Source organism: Salvelinus fontinalis, chromosome 5 (assembly GCF_029448725.1).
Source record: "Salvelinus fontinalis isolate EN_2023a chromosome 5, ASM2944872v1, whole genome shotgun sequence".
Classification (NCBI taxonomy): Eukaryota; Metazoa; Chordata; class Actinopteri; order Salmoniformes; family Salmonidae; genus Salvelinus; species Salvelinus fontinalis.
In genome coordinates, this window is record NC_074669.1 from 9,934,002 (window position 1) to 9,959,821 (window position 25,820).

Here is a 25,820-nt window from a genome sequence, read left to right on the forward strand (position 1 = left end):
TTCCTACTTAAAATACAGATCGGTTCCGTTTTATTACCCTAGTCACATCACGCTGATAGGAAATGACACATTAGCATTATTTTTTTTAAATCACATCTATATTACACCATGGGGATTTGACCACACTTCATGATGTATATGTAATTGAGCTCTCAGTGATGTGTAGAATCTATTCAGCAGTGCCTCTTCAGGCTACTTCAATCTGAAATACATTCATCTGGATGGGGCTTTAAGAGGGGGGCGGCTTACAGTAATTCTGGGCTCAGTCTTTGATTTTGATTGTGTTTGACTTGATCATTATTGCTAGCTATATCTTTTCCCATTGGCCGCTCATTCATGTCCTCAAAGTAAGACTCATGATCTATTGAGCAATTCCAGTTTTATTAAATGTAGGATACGTTCCAAATGGCACCCTGTTCCCTATAAAGTGCACTACTTTTGACCAAAGCTCTTTGGGCCCTGATCAAAAAGTAGAGCACTATAAAGGGGAAAGGGTGCCATTTGGAACCCAATCGTAGCAATACAGTTTCAAGCCTGTGTTAGCCTGACATACAATCCTTTCATAAATGAGAGAAGTCTTAGAGGTGTAATTTTACTGCGATCCCTGTGGTTTACGAAATCTAAACCTCTTTGCCTGTGTGTTTTGTGTGTGCCTGTGTCTGCCCATTCGTGCCGTTCGGCCTGTGCGTACCTGTGTGCATGTTTTCCTATGCTTGTTCCCATGTGCCTTCCTGCGTTTGTGCGCTTGTGTATGTGCCTGACTGCCTCTGTGTGTGTGTGTGTGTGTGTGTGTGTGTGTGTGTGTGTGTGTGTGTGTGTGTGTGTCTATTCCATCCCAGGTGTCTTCCTGTTCTGCTGGACCCCGTTCTTCGTGGTCCACACCATGCGGGCCCTGTGTGCCACCTGCTTCATCCCCCCCGCCCTGATGAGCATTGTCACCTGGCTAGGCTACGTCAACAGCGCCCTCAACCCCATCATCTACACGGTCTTCAACACAGAGTTCAGGAACTACTTCAAGAAATTCATCCACAGCTGCTGTACATACCGGTAGACAAGACGGCACAGCTAGCCTGGTTCAGATCTGTTTGTGCCGTCTCGCAATCTCTTATGGTCAACTCCTATGGCAACGTCAGTTGGCAACACAGCACAAACATATCTGGGGCCAGGGTAAGCTACCGCCGCCAATAAATGGACAAGAAAGCACAAATGATACCATTGTATAGATGTGACAATATCAAATCTGAGGTTTGCTGTAGAGCATAACTTGCCATTGCATATTTTTCTCCCAATTGGGATTTTATTTTTGTACATAATGTTTTCTGTTGATTTACGCTTGTGATTTATCTTATTGTGACAGCAATGTTTGTTTGTCAGCTGGCCATATGCCGTTTCAATGTTTATTGTGGAAATCTTTGTGGTGAGGAATAGCATTGAATCCATTCAACTGAAAAAGATATTCAGAAATAGAAGCCATTTCTGAGGTTATTAGAGGTAACTGAATGTGTACAAAATGAATCTTTAAGATTAAATGTTTTTTTTCACTTAAAATGAGGACTTCTGTCTTCTGAACATTGAGGACCAGGGTTAAAAACATACTCCACGCCACCACACCTACCTCTCATCAACAAAAAATTATAATTCTCCAAACAACCACGACTATACTGCAAATCCTGAGATGACTCCTGACTTAGTCTGATAAAGATCGTCACAACAAAAGGAAACCTCTTTAAAAAATATCCCTCACGCCTGTACGGAAATTGAGGCTTTGACAAACTGAGAAGTGGTCAACTGAAAAGGGCAAAAGAACAAAGAAAGTTTCCTCTGTGTTGCCTAGCAGCTCAAATCATGTATCTAAGACAGGAAAATAACAAAAAAAGAGAGTGATGGTTCAAACCCAAGGAGAAAGCTTTGGGAGGGAGGATTAAATATGATGGAGCAATTTCAGACACCATCTGCTTGCAGTGTGACAGATATTGAGAGAGTCATTTAAATCCACATGCTCCCCCCCCAGGATGATTGGTCCATTAGCCACAGGTGGAGGACAGAGGTTAGCCTAGCAACAACATCAGGTGAAGACAGAGGCCAAAAACATTAGTCCCATTTCAAAATCAGGGTAGGGTAAACTAGCATTGATGTGCTAACATAAAAGTAAACTCCAATTGAGGGCATTTAGAAGAGTGACCAGAAATTGTAATCACTGTATATCTATGAACACAAAACGACTGTGTGAGTTGAAAGGTTTAATGTCAGTCCTTCCATAAACTTTGTTTTTCACACGCCTCTTCATGAAAAGGTCTCGCTTACACTATGACATTCTTCTTCACTCTCCTCCAAGACAGCTGATGCGTATTTTATTCAAAGATATTCAAGTCTATCTCAACTAGGAGAATGGAGAGAAAGCAGAGAATAAAAATCTTTGGATAGGACTGCTGTAAAATGTGATTATGGAGGTGAAATTGTGGAGGTGGGTGGACAGAGAAGGAAGTGGTGTCTGACTCCCAAGCTTTTAAGTAGACCTGAGTGTGTCATCTCTCATTACAATCACAAAGCTACAAAAGCATCAGACTGTCTGCCAACAGATGGCCCAGGACAACTCTTCTAACTCCCTCTCGACCTCCCCATGATCCAAAGTAACTACTGGAGTGGGGTGAGTGTTTATGTCAGCAATAACGAGAAATGTGGAGGCGAAGCTACTCTTAAAATAAAGGATAACATCAAATGACATCTGGGATACTCCACCCTGCTTAGCAAGCACATACAAGTTGATGTCCAAGTCCAAAGCTCATCTTCACAACCCTGGGCTCTCAAAGACCAAACTTCACAGGGAAGTTTGAAAAATGAATAAAGAGAGACAATGTCATTGTGTGGCTTGTATGAGAGACTGAGGTGTCAGATGTTTTTTCATATTGGCCTTTCCAGCTGGGTTTATCCAGACTACAGGCACTAATAACTGGGATAAATGCTCAAAGTCACTCTATATGGTGACAAATTCTTTTTTTAAATTCTGAGGCACTTTTCCTGAAAGGGTTACAGATTCACACAGGGTCCAAACCCAAACAAACAAGTCTAGAGACAAAGGAGTTAGAAGTGAGCCATCTAACCATAATGAGATAAATTAATAGTGCATCCTCCTACACACAGACTCCCTCCACTGAAACCTCTTTTCATGGAACTCGATGACAGAATGAGAAAGGAAACTGTAGCATCAGCAGCAGCACAGTTAGGAACGCCTCACCCTGGTACAAGTGTCCCTGTTCTCCTGGCCTTAAATCTTTCCGCAGGTGCCTCTGGCCTGGGTCACAAATAGACCACAAATCTCACAACAGGTGCTAGCCTACAGGGTGCACACTGATTTGAAAGCAGTCAGTACCACAGGGATTCATAGCATACACACACAGTAATATGAAATGTCATGTCTCAACAGGTTCTATCAGTCAAAAGCAGTGCTTTTGGGGAATAGGGTACCATTTGGGACACAAGCCTTGTGTGAGATAGCAAGGTGCCTACTTCCCACTGACACTTCCCCAGCTCCCCTACTGGCAACCCAAATAGAAAAGCTCAAATTGCAGCAGTAAAGATGAACACATTGGGAGAATACGTGAGTGACTCACTGCAATGTTGCTTATAACCTGGGGTACAGGATAGGTGTTCATCATATGGGGCTTGGCTCCAATTTCATTAATATGATTAAAATACTATATGCCAATCCCTCAGCCATAGTAATAAAAGGCACTACCTGCTCTGTTCTGTTCAGAATAACTACAAATAGCAGGCTAGGTGATCCCATATTTCTCCCTCCTATTTTTATTGTCTATGGAGCTCCTGGCCCAGGCAATTTGAAAATCGATAGAATTTACACCAATATCTCTCAATTCTACGGATTACATCATCTTACTATACACTGACGATATCTTACATTGTCTAGATAAAGTATCTCAATTCCTCCCAAAAGCTTTGAAGATCATAGACAAATTCAGCGCCATCTCAAGTTATGAAATATATCTAACCAAATATGCCCTACTGCCTCTCAAGCACCCGATGGAGGACTCTCTTCTTATGGTATCCCAATCGTTTCCCATTTTAAATATTTGGGAATAGATCTATTTCCGTATTTAGATAAAACCATTGCCAAAAACTTTAACAGAACGCTCAACTCAATTCCATCCGACCTCAGCAGAGCCGGAAGAATATCTATTGTCAAAATGAATATATTACCACGTCTGAACTTCTGTAGTTCAACACTTCCCTTGTCTCCCCCTTCTGGCTATTGGGATAAAATCCATAGCATGGTTTCAAAATGTACACCAAGTGTTCAAAACATTAGGAACACCTTCCTATTATTGAGTTACACCCTCTTTTGCCCTCAGAACAGTCTCAATTTGTCTTTGCATGGACTCCACAAGGTGTCGAAAGCGTTCCACAGGAATGCTGGCCCATGTTGACTCCAATGCTTCCCATAGTTATGTCAAGTTGGCTGGATGTCCTTTGGGTGGTGGACCATTCTTGATACACACATAAACTGTTGAGCGTGAAAAACACAGCAAAGTTGCAGTTCTTGACACATTCGAACCGGTACGTCTGGCACCTACTACCAAAGGCACTTAAATATTTTGTCTCCTCCCCTTCATCTACACTGATTGAAGTTGATTTAACAGGTGACATCAATAAGGGATCATGGCTTTCACCTGGTCAGTCTTTGTCATGTAAAGAGTAGGTGTTCCTACTGTTTCATATACTCAGTGTATTTGGCAAGGTAAGCGAGCCCGGATAAAATGAACAAACTTGCAAAGAGGGAAAGATGTAGGAGCACCAAACTTTATATTGTATTTCTGGAAATCAAAATGGCATGCCCATACTCCAATATTTCACAATAATGCCTTGCGCTACATATGTAGAGTGGACTTTTGTCATGGACAGTCATTGTTTGAGAACATTCCAAGATCTGAAAGACACAACCAGGCAACTCCTTTTTTATTTACCTAGGTCAGCTATACTGGCTTACGGAGTCCCCTGGAAAACCCAACTACTGAACCATCCAATGATGGGATTTAGAACTCAATTATCTGGGCCCCCAACAGGACTGATCTCTATAATATGTAAACAACTTTTGGAAAGCTCATATTCTGAGCTAGCCATTAAAAAAGTACGGTCCACAGATCTGAACAACCCTTTAACTGGAACAGAATGTGGAAAAATATGACTTTGGCATCCCGTAATAGTTGGTGGCCGAAGGGGGAGTTCTTATAGAGCGCCGGCCTATATTTACATACTGCTTATGAGTGCATTTCACAGTACTTTTAGATTATAATTGGATTAAGGCTCATATGAATGCCCTGTTTAATATAAATGTTTGTGTCATCATCATCATCATCATCACAGATCAACTGCATTATACAAAAAACAACAAAAAAAACACTTCAACTAGTAAAATGTCTCTTTGGCTAGCTTTTGCTACAGCCTATATCAACGAGCGTTTAGCATTCTAGCTAACAACTGCTGCATCCAAAATAGTTATTTTGCAAAGATCACAACCAAATATAAATCTTAGCAACTGTTCAAGCAAGAATCAGAATATCATTGTAAGCGTATGAGAACCCCACAAAAGTGATTTTGTTTAGAATTAATAAAAATGTAAATCTAGGCTGTTGAATGGGTGCAGATGGCGATGACTTTCTTACTGCCGCCAAGAGTCGGGCGCATCTGTAAAAATCGTTGAGTGTGGACGTTGCAACATTAGCACAAGAACTGTTTGTTGGGAGCATCAGGAAATGGGTTTCCATGGACGAGCAGCCACATACAAGCCTAAGATCACCATGAACAATGACAAGCATCGACAGGAGTGGTGTTAATCTTGCTGCCATTGTCCTCTAGGGCAGTGGAAACTTGTTCTCTGGAGTGATTAATCACACTTCACCACCAGCCAGTCCAATAGACAAATCTGGGTTTGGCAGGAGAACGCTACCTGCCCCAATGCATTGCGCCAACTGTAAAGTTAGGTGGAGGAGGAATAATGGTCTTGGGCTTTTTCCCATGGTTCGGGCTAGACCCCTTAATTCTAGTGAAGGGAAATCTTATCACTACAGCATACAATTACATTCTAGACGATTCTATGCTTTTAACTTTGTGGCAACAGTTTGGGGAAGGCCCTTTCCTGTTTCAGCATGACAATGCTCCCGTGCACAAACCATTTCTGTATGGACCTCGCTCGAGGTCCATACAGAAATGGTTTGTCAAGATCGATGTGGAAGAACTTGACTGGCCTGTACAGAGCCCTGACCTCAACTCCATCGAATACCTTTGGGATGAATTGGAACGCTGACTGCGTTCCAACCCTAAACGTCCAACATCAGAGTCCGACCTCACTAATGCTCGTGGCTGAATGGAAGCAAGTCCCCGCAGCAATGTTCCAACATCTAGTGGAAAGCCTCCCCAGAAGAGTGGAGGCTGTTATAGCAGCAAAGGGGGACCAACTCCATATTAATGCCCATGATTTTGGAATGAGATGTTCGACGAGCAGTTGTTCACATACTTTGGGTGATGAAGTGTATAAACAGTGTAAATTGAGATTAATATTTTACCTGTAACCCCCCCCCCCCCCCCCCTATCCACCCAACCCAAAGAAATTGACAAAGCAAATCAACTATTTGATTTTTTTCTTCTTTTAAGGATAGGTGTTGATCAGAGGCATACAAGAGAATCATTACATGACAGAGGGAATTCATAGGAGCTCCCAGACCTAGAAAATTGACAAATAACCCCCAACCGGGCTCATCTGCAATTTCCTCCCCCTTTCTCCTCCACCTCTCCCTTCACCCTCTCCCCTTCCTAACATTCCACGAAAAAAAAAAAAAATTCTAAAATCTACCTTGAGAAAAGCATTAGGGGTTAGAGGGGAGGGACAGGTGAAGGGAAAACATTGTAGAGGGCTTACACATCCTCCATGGAGGTGGAAAGTGGAGAGGGGTAGAGGTGGGGTAGAGGGTATTTGTCTCACCACATCCATATGGGCCCATCTGCAATTTCCTCCCCCTTTCTCCTCCACCTCTCCCTTCACCCTCTCCCCTTCCTTGCAGCTGAAGTCCTTGTCAAATATACCAAATGGGACAAACGCAACAGAGTGGCTCTCAGTCCAGGGCATCAGATTAGAACCACTGTTAATTTCCTTCCACTCTCCCTCCCTGTGCCCTGGACACAGGCTCAGCCCAGCGGTGGTTGGGCAGCCACGGTGCGGTACAGCAGCAGTAATTTCATGCCTGATACGGAGAGTGACACGTGAGTTTGACAGATGCAGGGGATTACAACGCCAGACAAGACAAGGCTGTCTGCTCAGTGTTGGAGAGCTGAGGCTGAGGTCATTGTGCAGTGCTCCATTGCATAAGGAACATTTTTCTTCCATGAGTCTATTTGGTTAGTTCTCTAATCTAACTAAACGAGGAACAGAAGGGGAGAGTGAGAGAATTCATTGATGACAACAGCATGTATCGAGGTGACCTCACAAGAGAACATGACTGACCTCTGTATCTGAAACATTGAAACGGATGTACCTGTCAAAGTAATATACTGGATAACGTTAACCTTTCATTCCCAAAAACCTGGTTGTTGGGCTTACTGTGATTACTGACTCCAGAGGCCACAGGAAGTCTGGAGGACTCCCCCAGAAAGTTGGGTAGGTCATTGTGGGTCTCAAAACTCTTCCAATCCCTGAACAGCAGTCTCAATTTATCAATGTAATGGACCCTCTTTTGGACAGGTAGCTGTTGCTCAAATTGACCCTCATTTTTCATACTAGTTCTCCGGTGAGTAGTGATGTTGTTGGTCTTCACAGAAAGATAGCGGGTCGTACTGCATGCAGCACACACATCCTCCCCTCCTCCAGTCACCTGACAGCTTTAATCCACTGGATTAATCCACAGCAGTGCAGCTGTGTGGCAGTTGACAGCTATCACTGAGAAAAGCTCAGATAATCTCACTAATGTCCACCATCCATTAAATAATAACCATGGCAGTAACACACTTAACGATGATGTCCACAGAGACAGTGGGTGGGTGGATGGCAGTTGCCTATGTGTCAGACAACTCTTGCCCTGCATGACCTCCTGACTCAAGGCAAAGTCTCAAGCCAATATCCTTGTGGAAATGTACAAATGAAAAATGTGTTGAAAATGCATTGACTGTATTGCTGTGTTGCAATGTAATCAAAACATATTTTCACCCAGTCAAACCCAAAGCAAGCTGGTTTGAAATGCATTTTCAGTTTGCAGGTTTGTTGCAAGTTACATAAAAATCAGTTAAAATGACAAGCCGTGTGAAATTCTCAGTAGAGTCACGACATATCAATGTGACTTTGCAGAATTATTTAGGTCATTACATCCCGTAATCTCTCACAGCAGGCAGTCACTGGGAACAAGCAAGAGGACAATCGACAAGGTCATTGATTTGTCATTGTGTGTTTTATATAGAACCTACTGTTGTTTACCAGCCTGTCCTGCTCCATTCAAGGTAGGACAGAGCCAATGTAATACATCAAACATATTCAATAAAATACATGTATTGTTAGAGCAAGTCTTTTTTCGGCAACAGGCATTCTGTGTTTTTAAACCCTGGTAGTGGACTACATTTGAAATGTACAGTCATTCAGTAATCGTCTGGTTTCCAGGATACATCTACAAATCGAACTAGACACCAGTGTCTGTTGAGGGAAGCAAACACAACTCTTCAAATACTTGATCATCTGAAGCACACAGGCCTCGGAGCTGCATTTGTTAGAGGAAACACAATGACAGAATTCCCGGGGTGTAATGTAGTGTTTTCAGGAGTCAAAATCTTCACATCTATTTCTTCAGACAGGAGACAATGTAATAGCATACTGCAAAACCTCTGTTTGGTGTAAAAGAAATCCCAGCTATCATCAAATGCATGTTCTGGGGACATGACAAAGTCTAGCAACTATCTTTGATGTATTCAAAAGAGCAGCACCAGCACTTAAGTTCCAGCTGGCTGAGTTCTGAATGAGAGGCCATGCTCAAGTCTCCAAGGTATTGAAAGGAGAACTTTGCTGTTTTTACAGAATCTGTTTTCAGTGTCTATACCTGCTAGACCTTGACTTTGTCCATGTCTATGGTTGACATGGGCACCTCGTCCTGGACAGCCACAGCCCCACTGGTCTGGCAGCAGTTGTGCTGGTGCTCCTTCCAGTCCTGCAACAAGAATAAGGCAGACTAAAGGAGTGAGACAAGTGGTCAGTGGTGGGTGAGTTGAGGGGGCGATTCAATCTCGACACAATTTCAGGAAGTAATGTTTTGCCCTCATTGTGCCTGTTTTTGGTTCCTAAGAGTAGGCTGTTTGATTGAATCACACCCCCACCACTGACAAGGGATCAGTAGTGGGGAAGGTGGTGGGCTGTGATCCAATCAACAGACTTGACGACATGTTCATGGGTCCTAAGAGACCTTCTATGCCCTGCAGAACGCTTAGCGAAATTTAGCCGAGCTGACACGACCCCTGACAACTTAGTTCAGTGCCACGGTCTGTAGAGGGTTAAGTCTTACCTTTCTCTGACAGAAGGTGGAACAGTAGTTGACCTTGTGGCATCCCGTGCATTGGCTCATGGCCTCCCGTCCACAGTTCACGCACATTTGCTGTGGGAGAGAAAGTCACAGAATGGAATGGAATTACAATCTAAAAAAGGGATAGAATTGATTTGAAAATGAACTGGAAATCAGATAGCGCAGGTCATACTTAGCATGATAGAAGAGGTTTGATTTGTTGTTACTCAGCCCCATAGTGCGCTACCACACCACGCACATACACAAGTTCCCCTGAGACATTCCCTCTGACATATAACCGGCATAGCCCACTTGTGATTCCTTACAACCAAACACAGACAAACACCACAACAACCCACAAATTGCTTCTCCAGGGGAACCAAGAGGCACAAAATGTCACCGCTGGCTTTTTTGTTGATATGATACCAGGGTTACATTTCCCTTTCCCCCATTCTATCTAACAAATGCTCTCAGGTGGGAGAAGTCATGTGGCTTCAAGGTTGTTTGTTTCTCTCGTAACTATATTGTTTATGTGTGTGAAGTAGCAGGTGTGATATTTCAACCAGCTCTGACAGTTTTATCCTCCAGGGGGAGACCTGGATAAAAAGAGGATTTTTCTCTTTAATGGACTGAATGGAACACAGCCAAGAGAGTGAGAGAGAGAGAGAGAGAGAGAGAAAGAGAGGGAAAATGAGAGAGAAAGAGAGCGAGAGGTCTCTCCATGTACCTTGATGATGATTTCAGTGATTTCTGAGCCTCTCTTCCCCTCTGGGTCGTCTGGGTGCTGGAATGATATCTGACTCTGGAAGGGCTGGGTGAGTGTACACTGCAGGAGGGAAGACCGCAAATAGAAGTCAAACTAAAATTCATTATAAAAGAACAACAACACCTCAAGACACCCAGAAGAAAATGCTACAGTGCGAAAACTTTTCACTACATTGTGCCCTAATGACCATGACCCTGGACTAACCACCAGGGTCTCCTCCAGTCCCCTCACCTCCTTCCTGCTGCCGTGGATCTTGTCCTGGCTGAAGGCATCCTGGCCTGCCTGGCAGTGGCAGGCCTGCTTGGCCTGGTCGATCAGTGCCTTGAGCTGCTGCACCGTGCTCAGCAGGCTGTTGGCCGTCTCCTCCAGGTAAAGCCATGTCCTCTGGCCCTCCCTGACCCCAGACACCTCCAGCCCCCCGTTCACCAGCCCCGGGGAGGGGGATGAGGATGGAGACTCCACCTTGGCCTGGGGGGCCATGGCCAGTGCCGGGAGCGCTGTCAACACTGTAGGGAGGGAGGGAGGGGTTAGATTGTACGTTTGGAATGGAAAGGTTTAATGAGAGTATTCATTAATAATTTCTAAATTATTTGAGGCAAGGAATGTAGAATATGGATTATGAACCAATATACTTTCAATAAGGGCATTGGTATGCATAGAATGTTTGATGGAAAAACAAATCAATACATTGTTTGACAGAAAACAAATTTATGCATTTAAATGTGTATTTATTGATAATAGCGATTGATAAAAATTTTAGGCCCGTCCAATTAATATGTAAGCCAGATATAAATCAGGGGAAAAACTACTTTCTGAAATCATGTCAACCCCAACAATAGCTGCCCTTCCTCAAACCTTGATCGCCCCACACCTAGTAACTCCTGACCTAACAGCGACAGGTTGACTACTTCATGATACTCAAATTTTCCCTATACTCATCATGAGGTTGCTACAACCTAGCATATGAATGAACATTTACAACATAGGTGCAGACAGGTCGAGAGACAAGTACAACAGTTGCAAAGTTTCTATTGGATAAATTCAGGTATGTTTATCCCCGTTTTGTTCCCTTTGCTTCCGTTTAAGAAAAGTATTAACAGAATTGGCAGAATGAATACACCCCTGTTCACACTTAAACACAGTTCACTTTCATAGCAGCCACGTTGTATTCCTTCTCGCGTTTATGCACTTTCCTCCTCTCACCTCTTCCCTTCGCTTTTGGACTTAAGTGCACAACACATCAGCTGTATGTGACCAGGCGGGAAAAAACTTTCCAAGAAAACCGCTAACAACAACCTACATCGTTCTCACCATATTAGATAAAGTAACATCATAGTTAGCATAGCTTATAAAACTAACGCTGTGCCACTCGGGGCTCCCAAGTGCTTGAGGCATCACTACAGACACCCTGGTTTGAATCCAGGCTGTATCACATCCGGCCGTGATTGGGAGTCCCATAGGGCGGCGCACAATTGGCCCAGCGTCATCCGGGTTTGGCCGGGGTAGGCCGTCAATGTAAATAAGAATTTGTTCTTAACCGACTTACCTAGTTAAATAAAAGGTTCACTTTAAAAAATATGTTAGTAAACCCAATAGAATCAAGCAGTAACGTTACAGTGTACAGTCAGTGAGAGTTACACCGGCAGGCCCCGGTGGCAATACATTTGTAAAACCAAAAGCTTACCTTGACTGTTCCAGTGTTGTGTTGGGAAAATATAGCCAGCTAGCTAACATAGCATCCCTCTCTTTGAGCAGGGTGTTTCAGTAGGCTAAACTAACTAGCTGCATTTACTAGCTAAGTAAGTGACCCTGAAAAAAAAGACACTCTCTCTCTCTTGCGTCCCTTTCATTTTGGAATAAATTAATCTGTTAAAAACTTAAACTATTGTCTCTCTCTCTTGGAGTCAACTACTGACCACATTTTATGCACTGCAGTGCTATCTAGCTGTAGCTTATGCTTGTAGTACTAGATTAATTCTCTGATCCTTTGATTGGGTGGACAACATGTCAGTTCATGCTGCAAGAGCTCTGATAGGTTGGAGGACATCCTCCAGAAGTTGTCATAATTACTGTGTAAGTCTACGGAAGGTGGTGAGAACCATGAGCCTCCTAGATTTTGAATTGAAGTCAATGAACCCATAGGAGAATGGAAGCTAGATGTTCTCCGGCTACACCATGGTGCTACCCTACAGAGTGCTTTTGAGGCTACTGTAGACCTTCTTTGCAAAATAACATGTTTTAATCAAGTATTTGGTGGCACGCGATTATATTTAGTTTAGTTTTATCTAAAAAGGATAACTAATGTTTTACAATTTTTATTTTTATAAAATTCACTGAGGAGGATAGTCCTCCCCTTCCTCCTCTGAGGAGCCTCCACTGGTCTGTGGCTGTGGCTGAGGGAAAGGTTTAATAATCATAGGGTTCCACCCCACCAAGCAGCACACCGTTGGAGAGATAAATCACTAGTGGGCTTTCATCTTCCTCCAACTGTACCAGAGAGCACAGCAGAACAGACAAAGAGCAACAGCAGTCTAAACAAAGAAGCCCCATCTACTCCGGAGGGAGAGAGAGGGAGATGGAAGGAGAGAGAGCAACAAGCGTCATCACATACATCACATGAGCCCTAACACACACACACACACACACACACACACACACACACACACACACAGCATGAGGCTCAAGACACAGACAAACACACACCATGCATGCAGTCATACACTCCCCATCCAACCTGAAAGAGCGAGAGAATCTGTAGAGAGGAATGAGAGAAACTCCCTAAATACAGGTGTGCCAAGCTTGTAGTGTCATACCCAAGAAGACTCAAGGTTGTAATCCCTGTCAAAGGTGCTTCAACAAAGTACTGAGTAAAGGGTCTGAATACTTATGTAAATGTGATATTTCATTATATATATATATATATATATATATATATATATATATATATATATATATATATATATATATACACATATATATACATACATACACACACACACACACACACACACACTTGCAAAATTTCTAAAACCCTGTTGTAGCTTTGTCATTTTGGAGTATTGTGTGTAGATTTATGAGGGGGGAAAAAACTATTTAATCAATTTTACAATAAGGCTGTAATGTAACAAAATGTGGAAAAAGTCAAGGGGTCTGAATTCTTTCCGAATGCACTTTGTGTGTCACTATGCAGTGTAGTCTCCCAGGCCCTGCCGCTGAAAAACATACCCACAGCATGATGCTGCCACAACCATGCTTCCCCGTAGGAATAGTGCCTTCTGGAAGGTTCTCCCATCTCCACAGAGGAACTCTGGAGCTCTGTCAGAGTGACCATCAGGTTCTAGGTCACCTCCCTGACCAAGGCCCTTCTCCTCCGATTGCTCAGTTTGGCCGGGCGGCCAGCTCTAGGAAGACTCTTGGTGGTTCCAAACTTCTTCCATTTAAGAACAACTGTGTTCTTGGAGATCTTCAATGCTGCAGACATTTCTTGGTACCCATCCCCAGATCTGTACCTCAACACAATCCTGTCTCTGAGATCTACAGACAATTCCTTCAACCTCATGGCTTGGTGTTTGCTCTGACATGCACTGTCAACTGTTGGACCTTATATAGACAGGTGTGTGGCTTTCCAAATCATGTCCAATCATTTTAATTTACCACAGGTGGACTCCAATTTGTAGAAAAATCTCAAGGATGATCAATGGAAACAGGATGCACCGGAGCTCAATTTCAGGTCTCATAGCAAAGGGTCTCAATACTTCTGTAAATGAGTTATCCGTTTTATAAACGTGCAAACATTTCTAAAAAACTGTTTTCGCTTTGTCATTATGAGGTATTGTGTGTTGATTGATGAGGAAGACATTTCATTTAAATTCCAGAATAAGGCTGTAATGTAACAAAATGTGGATTAAGTCAAGGGGTCTGAATACTTGCCGAATGCACTCTATATACAATGCATGGGGTGGAAAAGAGGACATTCATTTGAGCAAGGAAATATAATCAACAATGACCAGACCCATCATGTCACATCACCAGGTGTGATGCAAGCTTGTGATTGTTCATTCAAAACAAGGTTTTCCCCCTTCAGACAGCTAACATCTTCCACCTATCAAACAAGGTGTGTGTGTGTGTCAGTGGAGGCTCCTCAGAGGTGGAAGGGGAGGACCATCCTCCTCAGTGAATTATTTATTTTTCAAAGCGAAACTTTTAAAAAGTTATAATTTTTAGATAAAACTATACTAAATATATTCACATCAACAAATAATTAAAACAAATTGTTTAGCCATGAAGGTCTACAGTAGACTCAGCAGCACTCTGTAGAGTAGCACCATGGTGTTGCTGGAGGACAGCTAGCTTCCGTTCTCCTCCGAGTACATTGACTTCAATACAAAACCTAGGAGTCTCAGTTTTCAAACCTTTCCATAGACCTACACAGTAATTATGACTACTTCCAGAGGACATCCTCCAATATATCAGAGCTCTTGCAGCATGAACTAACATGTACCTAGTACTGAAAGCATATGCTACTGCTAACAAATTAATTTCTTCAAAAATGAAGGTGGAGAAAGAGAGAGCAAGATATTTCCTAATTTTCTCTCTTCTCACTTAAATGCAGGTAGCTAGTTTAGCCTACTCAAACACCCGGCTCAAACAGAGGGATGCTATGTTAGCTAGCTGGCTATAAATATCAAAACACTGGAACTCTTTCAAGTCAAGGTAAGCTTTTGGTTTTACTAAATTATTGCCACCGGGGCCGCAGGTGTAACCGTTAAACTGCTTACACTGTACTGCATGATTGTAGCAGGTTTACTAACGTGTTAGTTCTATTAGCTATATTGACTATGACGTTACTTTAGCTAATATGGTGACAACGATGTAGGCAGTGTGTAGCAGTTATGATATGAAGGCCTGGTCACAAAAAGCTGATGTGTAGTGCAGTAAAAGGTGAGAGGAGGAGAGCGCGTAGATGCGAGAAGGAATACAACGAGCTGTTTGTATGTTTCTATGAAAGTGAACTGCTTGCATATGATTAGGGGTGTATTCATTCCGCTGACTCTGTTGAAAAACTTTTCTTAAGCGGAAGCAAACGGAACAAAACGGGTATAAACATACCTGAATTTGTTCAATAGAAACTCTTGCAACTGTTGGACTAATGATTACACCCTAGATCAGCTAGATTCAGGCGAGAGTGTGCAAGGTGATATTGAATGTGTCACTGTCACCTCAAATTTTTATCTTGACCTGTGTGCACCTACTGTGTAAACTTTAATTTATAGGCTAGGTTGTAGCAACCTCATGATGAGTATTGGGAAACTTCAAGTAGCCTTAACCTGTCACTGTTACATTGAACTGGGTGAATGGAAAATGAATGACAGTAATCCAATATGTTGTAATAGAAATAAGACCATGCTCATATTATTTATTTATTTATAAATAAATAAATAAATAAAATCGACCTCATCTTAAAAGGCACCAACCACACTGGTGTGGGTGTACGCTTGAGTAAAAGAGATCTGCAGGGAGTACATCAATGCACTCGCACACAGCACGGCTACAGACAAAAGGCTATATTTGCAAACAGACTGATTGTATGCAGTTTCCAGAGCACTGAGACAATGACTCCGGCTGTGTTGATGGACGGCCTGTTTGTGTTGTGGCATCGTAATACAGAATTATATAAGGATGCTGAGAGAAAAAGAGCGCAAACAAGAGAGCGAGAGCTTGAGAGCAAGCGAGATAACTATAGGAAAGTGAGCTATAAAAAGATGGGGATGAGACGAGATAAATAAATATGTGGAAGAGAAAGAAAGTGAAGGAAACTGTGAGAAATATGTGGAAGTCAAAGAAAAAGATACAGAATGAGAGCAAAGAGAAAGCGAGACAGACCGAGAGAGTGAGAGGAAGAGAAAGAGAGAGAAAGTGTGAGAGGAAGAGAAAGAGAGACAGACCGAGAGAGTGAGAGGAAGAGAAAGAAAGTGTGAGAGGAAGAGGAGAGAGAAAGTGTGAGAGAGTGAGTGTGCGAGAATTCAAGAGCTAAAGAGAGAAAGAGAGGGACTGCTAGAGAGAGACTCCTGAGAAGAGTGACACCTGTGATCTCCACCTGTAAAGCCTTGATTAGAGGATCAATGTCCTGGAGGTGCACAACACCCCATAGCCTCCACTGCCGAGGGAATAAAAGTCCGAAGCACTCTCCTAGGAGAGGAGAGAAATAACTCCCTCAACAAACTTAGTTCCTCATTGTTCACTTGAAAAGACAGTGAGATGCATCAGGGGTTGAGAAGAGGACTCTAGAACAGACAGTACAGTGCCATCCTAACTAGGTGGCCAGAGAGAACAAAGAAAACAAAAATACAGCATGCCAGACAGACAGAGAGTGCATCAGTCTATACCAGGGTTCTCCAACCCTGTTCCTGGAGAGCTACCTGTAGGTTTTCATTCCAACCCTAAACTAGTGCACCTGATTCTAATAATTAGCTGGTTGAAAAACTGAATCAGGTTAATTACAGCTGGGGTTGGATTGAAAACCTACTGGAGGGTATCTCTCCAGGAACAGAGTTGGAGAGCCCTGGTATATCCACTAAACAAAGACAGCAGGCAGGCAGACAGAGTGCTTCGGTCTATACACTTTTGCCTTCTCACAGTACTAAATGAAGGTGTACTATTGCTGAGCTTTTTGAGGTCGGTTCGGTTTCGCTTATTAAAAAATACGTTTTCAATTTCACTTTTTTAATTTTTTTATTAAATGCATAATGAATTTTTTTTGAGCTTTTTAATTGAACTTGCAAAGCCAAAAAAAAAGCCAAAATTCAATTGCCAAAACAAAATATTCCTTCATCTCCGTCAGGTCCACATTGGGTAGACAAAGGAAAAATAGTAAATTACGATGAAATAATAATATTTCCGTCCTGTACTTAAATATTATTTGAGGACATTATTATTTTTCATTCGTTAAACTCAAAAAAGTTCTGGGACACTGTAAAGATCATGGAGAATAAGAACACCTCCTCCCAGCTGCCCACTGCACTGAGGACAGGAAACACTGTCACCACCGATAAATCCACTATAATTGAGAATTTCAATAAGCATTTTTCTACGGCTGGCCATGCTTTCCACCTGGCTACCCCTACCCCGGTCAACAGCACTGCGCCCCCCACAGCAACTCGCCCAAGCCTTCCCCATTCGTTTCATTCGTCATCTTCTCAACCAGGCAGTAACAGTCAGCCAGACCACGTTATCTGTTATCTAACGTTATCTGTCTTTAGTCATCCTATTCAGCGAGGCTAGCCTGCTGCAGAGCTGCCTGACGTGTTGTGTACATTCCTCTCTCATGCGATCTGTGTAAAAGTGTATCAAAAACAGATGCAATGGATTATGGTCATTTAGTTAAATACCATGTTTCTGTGCTGAACTAGGATGAAAATTTGCTTAATGGAAACTACAACTTCCTTCAGCCCAGTGTCCCGACTTGATTTCTGTCTTGAATTATTTAAAATTCTTTCTAGAGAAACAGTGCGTTGGGAAAAATGGAATTCAAGTAATTGAAGCGACGGGCAATTAGTTCAAATCAAACCTTATTAGTCACATGCGACGAATACAACAGGTCTACGGAGACCTTACAGTGAAATGCTTACTTACGAGCCCTTAACCAACAATGCAGTTAATAAATATGGATAAGAATAAGAGATAAAACAAGTAATTAAAGAGCAGCAGTAATATTACAATAGCGAGACTATATACAGGGGATACCGAGTCAATGTGCGGGGGCACTGATTAGTTGAGGTAGTATGTACATGTAGGTAGAGTTATTAAAGTGACTAGGCATAGATGACAACAGAGAGTAGCAGTGGTGTAAAGAAAGGGGGGGGGGGGGGGAATAGTCTGGGTAGCCATTTGACTAGATGTTCAGGAGTCTTATGGCTGGGGTGGTAAAAGCTGTTTAGAAGCCTCTTGGACCTAGACTTGGTGCTCTGGTACCACTTGCCGTGCGGTAGCAGAGAGAACAGTCTATGACTAGGGTGGCTGGAGTCTTTGACAATTTAAGGCCTTCCTCTGACACCGCCTGGTATAGAGGTTCTGGATGGCAGAAAGCTTGGCCACAGTGATGTACTGGACCGTTCGCACTACACTCTGTAGTGCCTTGCGGTCGGGAGCCGAGCAGTTGCCATACCAGGCAGTGATGCAACCAGTCAGGATGCTCTCGATGGTGCAGCTGTAGAACCTTCTGAGGATCTGAGGATCCATGCCAAATCTTTTCAGTCTGCAGAGGGGGAATAGGTTTTGTCGTACCCTCTTCACGACTGCCTTGGTGTGCTTGGACCATGTTAGTTTATTGGTGATGTGGACACCAAGGGACTAGAAGCTCTCAACCTGATGGTGTTGATTTGAGCCATAACCAGCCTTTTAAAGCACTTCATGGCTACAGACGTGAGTTCTATGGGTCGGTAGTCATTTAGGCAGGTTACCTTAGAATTCTTGGGCACAGGCACTATGGTAGTCTGCTTGAAACATAGTTGGTATTACAGACTCGGACAGGGAAAGGTTGAAAATGTCAGTGAAGACACTTGCCAGTTGGTCAGCGCATGCTCGCAGTACACGTCCTGGTAATCCGTCTGGCCCTGCGGCCTTGTGAATGTTTACCTGTTTTTAAGGTCTTACTCACATCGACTGCGGAGAGCGTGATCACACAGTCTTCCGGAACAGCTTGTGCTCTCATGCATGTTTCAGTGTTATTTGCTTCGAAGCGAGCATAGAAGTAGTTTAGCTCGTCTGGTAGGCTCGTGTCACTAGGCAGCTCTCGGCTGTTCTTCCCTTTCTAGTCTGTAATGGTTTTCAAGCCCTGCCACATTCGACGAGCCGGTGTAGTAATGTTCGATCTTAGACCTGTATTGACGGTTTGCATGTTTGATGGTTCGTCGGAGAGCATAGCGGGTTTTCTTATAAGCTTCCAGGTTAAAGTCGTGCTCCTTGAAAGCGGCAGCTCTAGCCTTTAGCTCAGTGCGGATGTTGCCTGCAATCCATGGCTTCTGGTTGTACGGTCACTGTAGGAACGATGTCATTGATGCACTTTTTGATGAAGCCAATGACTGATATGGTGTACTACTCAATGCCGTTGGAGGAATCTGTGCTAGCAAAACAGTCCTGTAGCTTAGCATCTGACCACTTTTTTATTTTTGCTTGTAAGCAGGAATCAGGATGATAGAATTATGGTCAGATTTGCCAAATGGAGGATAAGGGAGAGCTTTGTATGCGTCTCTGTGTGTTCTCTGGTCCAGAGTTTTTTCCCTCTGGTTGCACATTTAACATGCTGATAGAAATTTGGTCAATCGGATGTAAGTTTCCCTGCATTAAAGTCCCTGGCTACTAGGAGCGCCGCCTCTGGGTGAGTGTTTTCTTGTTTGCTTATGGCGGAATACAGCTCATTCACTGCTGTCTTAGTGCCAGCCTCCGTCTGTGGTGGTATGTAAACGGCTACGAAAAATACAGATGAAAACTCTCTAGGTAGATAGTGTGGTCAACAGCTTATCATGAGATACTCTTCCTCAGGCGAGCAATAGCTCGAGACTTCCTTAGATATCGTGCACCAGCTGTTATTTACAAAAATATGTAGTCCGCCACAACTTGTTTAACCAGACGCCGCTGTTCTATCCTGCCGGTGCAGCGTATAACCAGCCAGCTGTATGTTGATAGTGTCATCGTTCAACCATGACTCCATGAAGCATAAGATATTACAGTTTTGAATGTCCTGTTGGTAGTTTAATCTTCCGTGTAGATATTCTATTCTCCAAAGACTGCACGGTTTCTAGCAGAATGTAAGGAAGTGGTAGGAGCGGTAGAGATACTCTTAATGATCGTCTATGAAAAGCCAACTGACATTTACTCCTGAGGTGCTGACTTGCTGCACCCTCGACAACTACTGTGATTATTATTATTTGACCCTGCTCGTCATCTATGAACATTTGAACATCTTGGCCATGTTCTGCTATAATCTCCACCCGGCACAGCCAGAAGAGGACTGGCCACCCCTCATAGCCTGGTTCCTCTCTAGGTTTCTTTCTAGGTTTTGGCATTTCTAGGGAGTTTTTCCTAGCCACCGTTCTTCTACACCTGCATTGCTTGCTGTTTGGGGTTTTAGGCTGGGTTTCTGTACAGCACTTTGAGATATCAGCTGATGTAAGAAGGGCTATATAAATACATTTGAAGTGGACGTTTATTCAATCGCCTATGAATTCTCAGAAGGCAGCCCGCCCTCTGGCCCCTTTTGCTCTGTCTCCTCTTCACGCAAATCCCAGGAATCTGGGCCTGATCCCGAGAAAGCAGAAAATCATTCGCGTCGGGCTCATCAGACATGTTAAAGGGAAAAAAGGATTCTGCCAGTCCGTGGGGAGTAGTTGTTTAATAACCGGGGGGAAAACACAAACACTAAATCCCAGAAACAGCCTGGTACATGAGGTGGACTATCTCTCTTAGCCTCCACGCCACTCCACCAACCATGGTGAGGGGCTACCTTTCTCTTCACTAGGCAGCTCCTAAAATAACCAGGCATCCATCTTTGCCGAGGGCTTAATTGTGTGAATGTTTCCAGGTGAGCCAGGGAGAGAGAGCGATGGGAACAGAGCGAGAGAGAGAGCGATGGGAACAGAGCGAGAGAGAGAGCGATGGGAACAGAGAGAGAGAGAGAGCGATGGGAACAGAGCGAGAGAGAGAGCGATGGGAACAGAGCGAGAGAGAGAGCGATGGGAACAGAGCGAGAGAGAGAGCGATGGGAACAGAGCGAGAGAGAGAGCGATGGGAACAGAGCGAGAGAGAGAGCGATGGGAACAGAGCGAGAGAGAGAGCGATGGGAACAGAGCGAGAGAGAGAGCGATGGGAACAGAGCGAGAGAGAGAGCGATGGGAACAGAGCGAGAGAGAGAGCGATGGGAACAGAGCGAGAGAGAGAGCGATGGGAACAGAGCGAGAGAGAGAGCGATGGGGACAGAGCGAGAGAGAGAGCGATGGGGACAGAGCGAGAGAGAGAGCGATGGGGACAGAGCGAGAGAGAGAGCGATGGGGACAGAGAGAGAGAGAGAGCGATGGGGACAGAGAGAGAGAGAGAGCGATGGGGACAGAGAGAGAGAGAGACGATGGACAGAGAGAGAGAGAGACGATGACAGAGAGAGAGAGAGAGACACGATGACAGAGAGAGAGAGCAGGGAGAAAGAGGACACGATGACAGAGAGAGAGAGACAGGGAGAACGAGGACACGATGACAGAGAAGAGGACAGGGAGAAAGAGGACACGATGACAGAGAGAGAGACAGGGAGAAAGAGGACACGATGACAGAGAGAGAGAGACAGGGAGAAAGAGGACACGATGACAGAGAGAGAGACAGGGAGAAAGAGGACACGATGACAGAGAGAGAGAGACAGGGAGAAAGAGGACACGATGACAGAGAGACAGGGAGAAAGAGGACACGATGACAGAGAGAGAGACAGGGAGAAAGAGGACACGATGACAGAGAGAGAGAGCAGGGAGAAAGAGGACACGATGACAGAGAGAGAGACAGGGAGAAAGAGGACACGATGACAGAGAGAGAGAGACAGGGAGAAAGAGGACACGAGAGAGAGAGAGAGCGATGACAGAGAGAGAGAGGACACGATGACAGAGAGAGAGAGGACAGGGGAAAGAGACACGATGACAGAGAGAGAGACAGGGAGAAAGAGGACACGATGACAGAGAGAGAGAGACAGGGAGAAAGAGGACACGATGACAGAGAGAGAGAGACAGGGAGAAAGAGGACACGATGACCGAGAGACAGGGAGAAAGAGGACACGATGACAGAGAGAGAGAGAGACAGGGAGAAAGAGGACAGCGATGGACAGAGAGAGAGAGAGCGATGGGAACAGAGAGAGCGATGGGAACAGAGAGAGAGATGGGAACAGAGAGAGAGATGGGAACAGAGAGAGAGAGAGCGATGGGAACAGAGAGAGAGATGGGAACAGAGAGAGAGAGAGCGATGGGAAGAGAGAGAGAGAGAGCGATGGGAAGAGAGCGATGAGAAGAGAGGTGTGTGTGTGTGTGTGTGAGAGCCTATGTAGAGAGAAAGGGGATCATGACAGTACGTCAGAGCAGCACTCTAAATTAGGATGGGGCGTCGGTCGGAGGCAGCTTCTGCTGACAACCGTCATCCTCGGGCGACCAGGATCTGCACGATGCAGGGAGGAAGAAAGGCTTCTGGAGGACATGTGAGCAGGTAGGAGATGGAGGAGTGTTAAGAAACTGGGACTACAACTAAAGGTTACACCAAAGTACTTTTAAATATCTTTCCATACAAGTCTCCTCCACTTCTGGCCAATGATCTCATTCTGAAAGTACCGCATAGGGGGTAGCGATATGACCTATTTAGGACATTTCCCTACTCAATAAGTACCCTACCAAGGAAGGAACAAAGTACAGGAGGGATGTTTGAGAGACTTGGGAAATGGACTCAACACAGCACAGCAGGATCAGCATCAAAAATTTATTCAATAATATCAAAACAGAGAAATGTCATCCACCTCCATCTTTTGAGACCTCTGCTTTCACAACCACATCTTCCACCATCCTCATAGAGCAGCATGTTGTTTAGTGGTTGCCAGGCAGCTATCAAGGACGTAACAGCATTACCATTCAAGGCTTCGCACTAGTCGCTTTACAAGAGGGTCTACTCTCTCTCTGCCATCCTGAAGAACCACCACTGACACAGAGTTCATTACTAAATAACTAGAGAAGTTCATTACTGGCCAGGAAAGTGAATTACTGGCTAGCCAACCAACCCACGCTAGTCAGGTCCGTGCTTTGCTCTGCCCGCCAACCAGATGGCTAATTAAGCCCAGAAATCGTCATTAACCTTAACATTAGCAGCAGTCACACAGAGGATGCGGCTCACACCATTACGGCTGGCTGAGTATTCTGCTGGATACCTGTCTGGCTCACAGGGAGGGTGGATGAGTGCGTGGGTCAATCCCTCTTCTTAATGTAGAGCGACTGAGCAGCAAACGCCAGTCATTCTGGACAAAATTGGTTAAAATCCTGTATAGACCATGGGGAGCAAACTGCAATTCTTTAAGAGAGGAAAAAACAGTGCAAGCTAGAAAGAAACGAAGGGATGCAAATAAATAGGAGAATATCAAATGGGGGACAGGAAATAAGGGGGGAGCGAAATAGTTAAACGTTAAAATGGTAATTGTGGCCATTTTTCACACGGGGAGCGGAGCGCGTCGGTCGGACGGGTATCCTTGACAGAGACGCTTAGTTAATAAGGAGGCGTCCCCCGGGAGCTCGTTAGCTAGACAGAGGAACGGAACGCACGTCACACACACTCAAACCAATCAGGACACAGACACGGCCCGGGCATCCCTGGGTTATGATAGGATGATTAATAGGGGGTGCATACAGACTGGTGTCTGCCGTCTGGGTTGGCGCCCCCCCCTTGGGTTGTGCCGTGGCGGAGATCTTTGTGGGCTATACTCGGCCTCGTCTCAGGATGGTAAGTTGGTGGTTGAAGATATCCCTCTAGTGGTGTGAGGGCTGTGCCTTGGCAAAGTGGGTGGGGTTATATCCTTCCTGTTTGGCCCTGTCCGGGGGTATCATCGGATGGGGCCACAGTGTCTCCTGACCCCTCCCGTCTCAGCCTCCAGTATTTATGCTGCATTAGTTTGTGTCGGGGGGCTAGGGTCAGTTTGTTATATCTGGAGTTCTTCTGTCTTATCCGGTGTCCTGTGTGAATTTAAGTATGCTCTCTCTAATTCTCTCTTTCTTTATCTCTCTCGGAGGACCTGTGCCCTAGGACCATGCCTCAGGACGACCTGACATGATGACTCCTTGCTGTCCCCAGTCCACCTGGCCGTGCTGCTGCTCCAGTTTCAACTGTTCTGCCTGCGGCTATGGAACCCGGACCTGTTCACCGGACGTGCTACCTGTCCCAGACCTGCTGTTTTCAACTCTCTAGAGACCGCAGGAGTGGTAGAGATACTCTTAATGATCGGCTATGAAAAGCCAACTGACGTTTACTCCTGTGGTTGCTGCACCGTCGACAACTACTGTGATTATTATTATTTGACCATGCTGGTCATTTATGAACATTTGAACATCTTGGCCATATTCTGTTATAATCTCCACCCGGCACAGCCAGAAGAGGACTGACCACCCCTCATAGCCTGGTTCCTCTCTAGGTTTCTTCCTAGGTTTTGGCCTTTCTAGGGAGTTTTTCCTAGCCACCGTGCTTCTACACCTGCATTGCTTGCTGTTTGGGGTTTTAGGCTGGGTTTCTGTACAGCACTTTGAGATATCAGCTGATGTACGAAGGGCTATATAAATACATTTGATTTGATTTGCCGGGCACAGACAGGCAGCAGGTAATTGGGGCAGCCAGAGCCCTGTCTAGTAGGGATTCCACCACTCACTACCAACCACAGGTCATATGACCCTGTCCCCCCTCACTGTCTGTCAGACACACAGAGCAGAAGACTCAAGGACAATTGTCCAGCTTTCGGCAATATGTTAAATGTGCACGCTGGAAACCAGGTAAATACATCTATAGAGTCCACTTTGCTTGTGGAAATAGCTAGCTATGCATTTTGGATCCAGCTGTTAAATCAAAACCACTTTGTTTAATCCAGAGTGACTCTGTAATATATCCTCTCAACTGAAGACCTTCGAGAATTGGATGCCTGACTATGGTTGAGGGCTAACCTCCTGTAGGTACCTTCTGTGTGATGGTGGTGTGGTAACCTCCTGTAGGTACCTTCTGTGTGATGGTGGTGTGGTAACCTACTGTAGGTACCTTCTGTGTGATGGTGGTGTGGTAACCTACTGTAGGTACCTTCTGTGTGATGGTGGTGTGGTAACCTACTGTAGGTACCTTCTGTGTGATGGTGGTGTGGTAACCTCCTGTAGGTACCTTCTGTGTGATGGTGGTGTGGTAACCTACTGTTGGTACCTTCTGTGTGATGGTGGTGTGGTAACCTCCTGTTGGTACCTTCTGTGTGATGGTGGTGTGGCAACCTCCTGTAGGTACCTTCTGTGTGATGGTGGTGTGGTAACCTCCTGTAGGTACCTTCTGTGTGATGGTGGTGTGGTAACCTACTGTAGGTACCTTCTGTGCTGGTGAAGACCTCGCCATGTGCCGTGCCCTCGGAGAGAAGGGCTGTGGCGTCCCCGGGAGACGTCCGGTCGAAGGTCAGGGTCCCTGATGTGGTGATCTGGCCTGACGGAGACACTGTGACTGGAGTGCAAAAAGAAGACAAAGACAACGCATTGATTGATTTCAGAATAAAAACATTTGAGTGCTTTATATTGTCCCCAACTACAGGGTCAGTGGGACTTGGAAACAACTTTTTACAAGACAAGATACTTTGTGTCATGTCATATATATATATATATCCTTTTTATTTTTACCATTATTTAACTAGGCAGGTCAGTTAAGAACAAATTCTTATTTATAATTACGGACAGGGAACAGTGGGTTAACTGCCTTGTTTAGACGCAGAACGA

General features: G+C 44.5%; 2 protein-coding genes across 3 annotated transcripts in view; one reads left to right on the forward strand and one right to left on the reverse strand.

Annotated features, from left to right (window-relative positions):
* Positions 1–1,548, forward strand: part of LOC129855066 (D(4) dopamine receptor-like) — a 29,617-nt gene extending 28,069 nt beyond the window's left edge. The window contains exon 4 of the mRNA XM_055922351.1: positions 840–1,548. Coding sequence (XP_055778326.1) covers positions 840–1,051 — 212 coding nt within the window. The 3' untranslated portion in view covers positions 1,052–1,548. The remainder of the gene's footprint in view (positions 1–839) is intronic.
* A 6,883-nt stretch (positions 1,549–8,431) lies between these two features.
* deaf1 (DEAF1 transcription factor) overlaps positions 8,432–25,820 on the reverse strand; it is a 29,683-nt gene continuing 12,294 nt past the window's right edge. The window contains exons 9-13 of one of the 2 annotated variants that reach the window (XM_055922367.1): positions 25,414–25,551; positions 10,543–10,817; positions 10,273–10,371; positions 9,549–9,638; positions 8,432–9,197 (exon numbers count right to left, since the gene is read on the reverse strand). In XM_055922367.1, the coding sequence (XP_055778342.1) occupies positions 9,093–9,197; positions 9,549–9,638; positions 10,273–10,371; positions 10,543–10,817; positions 25,414–25,551 (707 nt within the window). In that variant the 3' untranslated portion in view covers positions 8,432–9,092. The remainder of the gene's footprint in view (positions 9,198–9,548; positions 9,639–10,272; positions 10,372–10,542; positions 10,818–25,413; positions 25,552–25,820) is intronic. The other variant, XM_055922368.1, reaches the window with a different exon arrangement.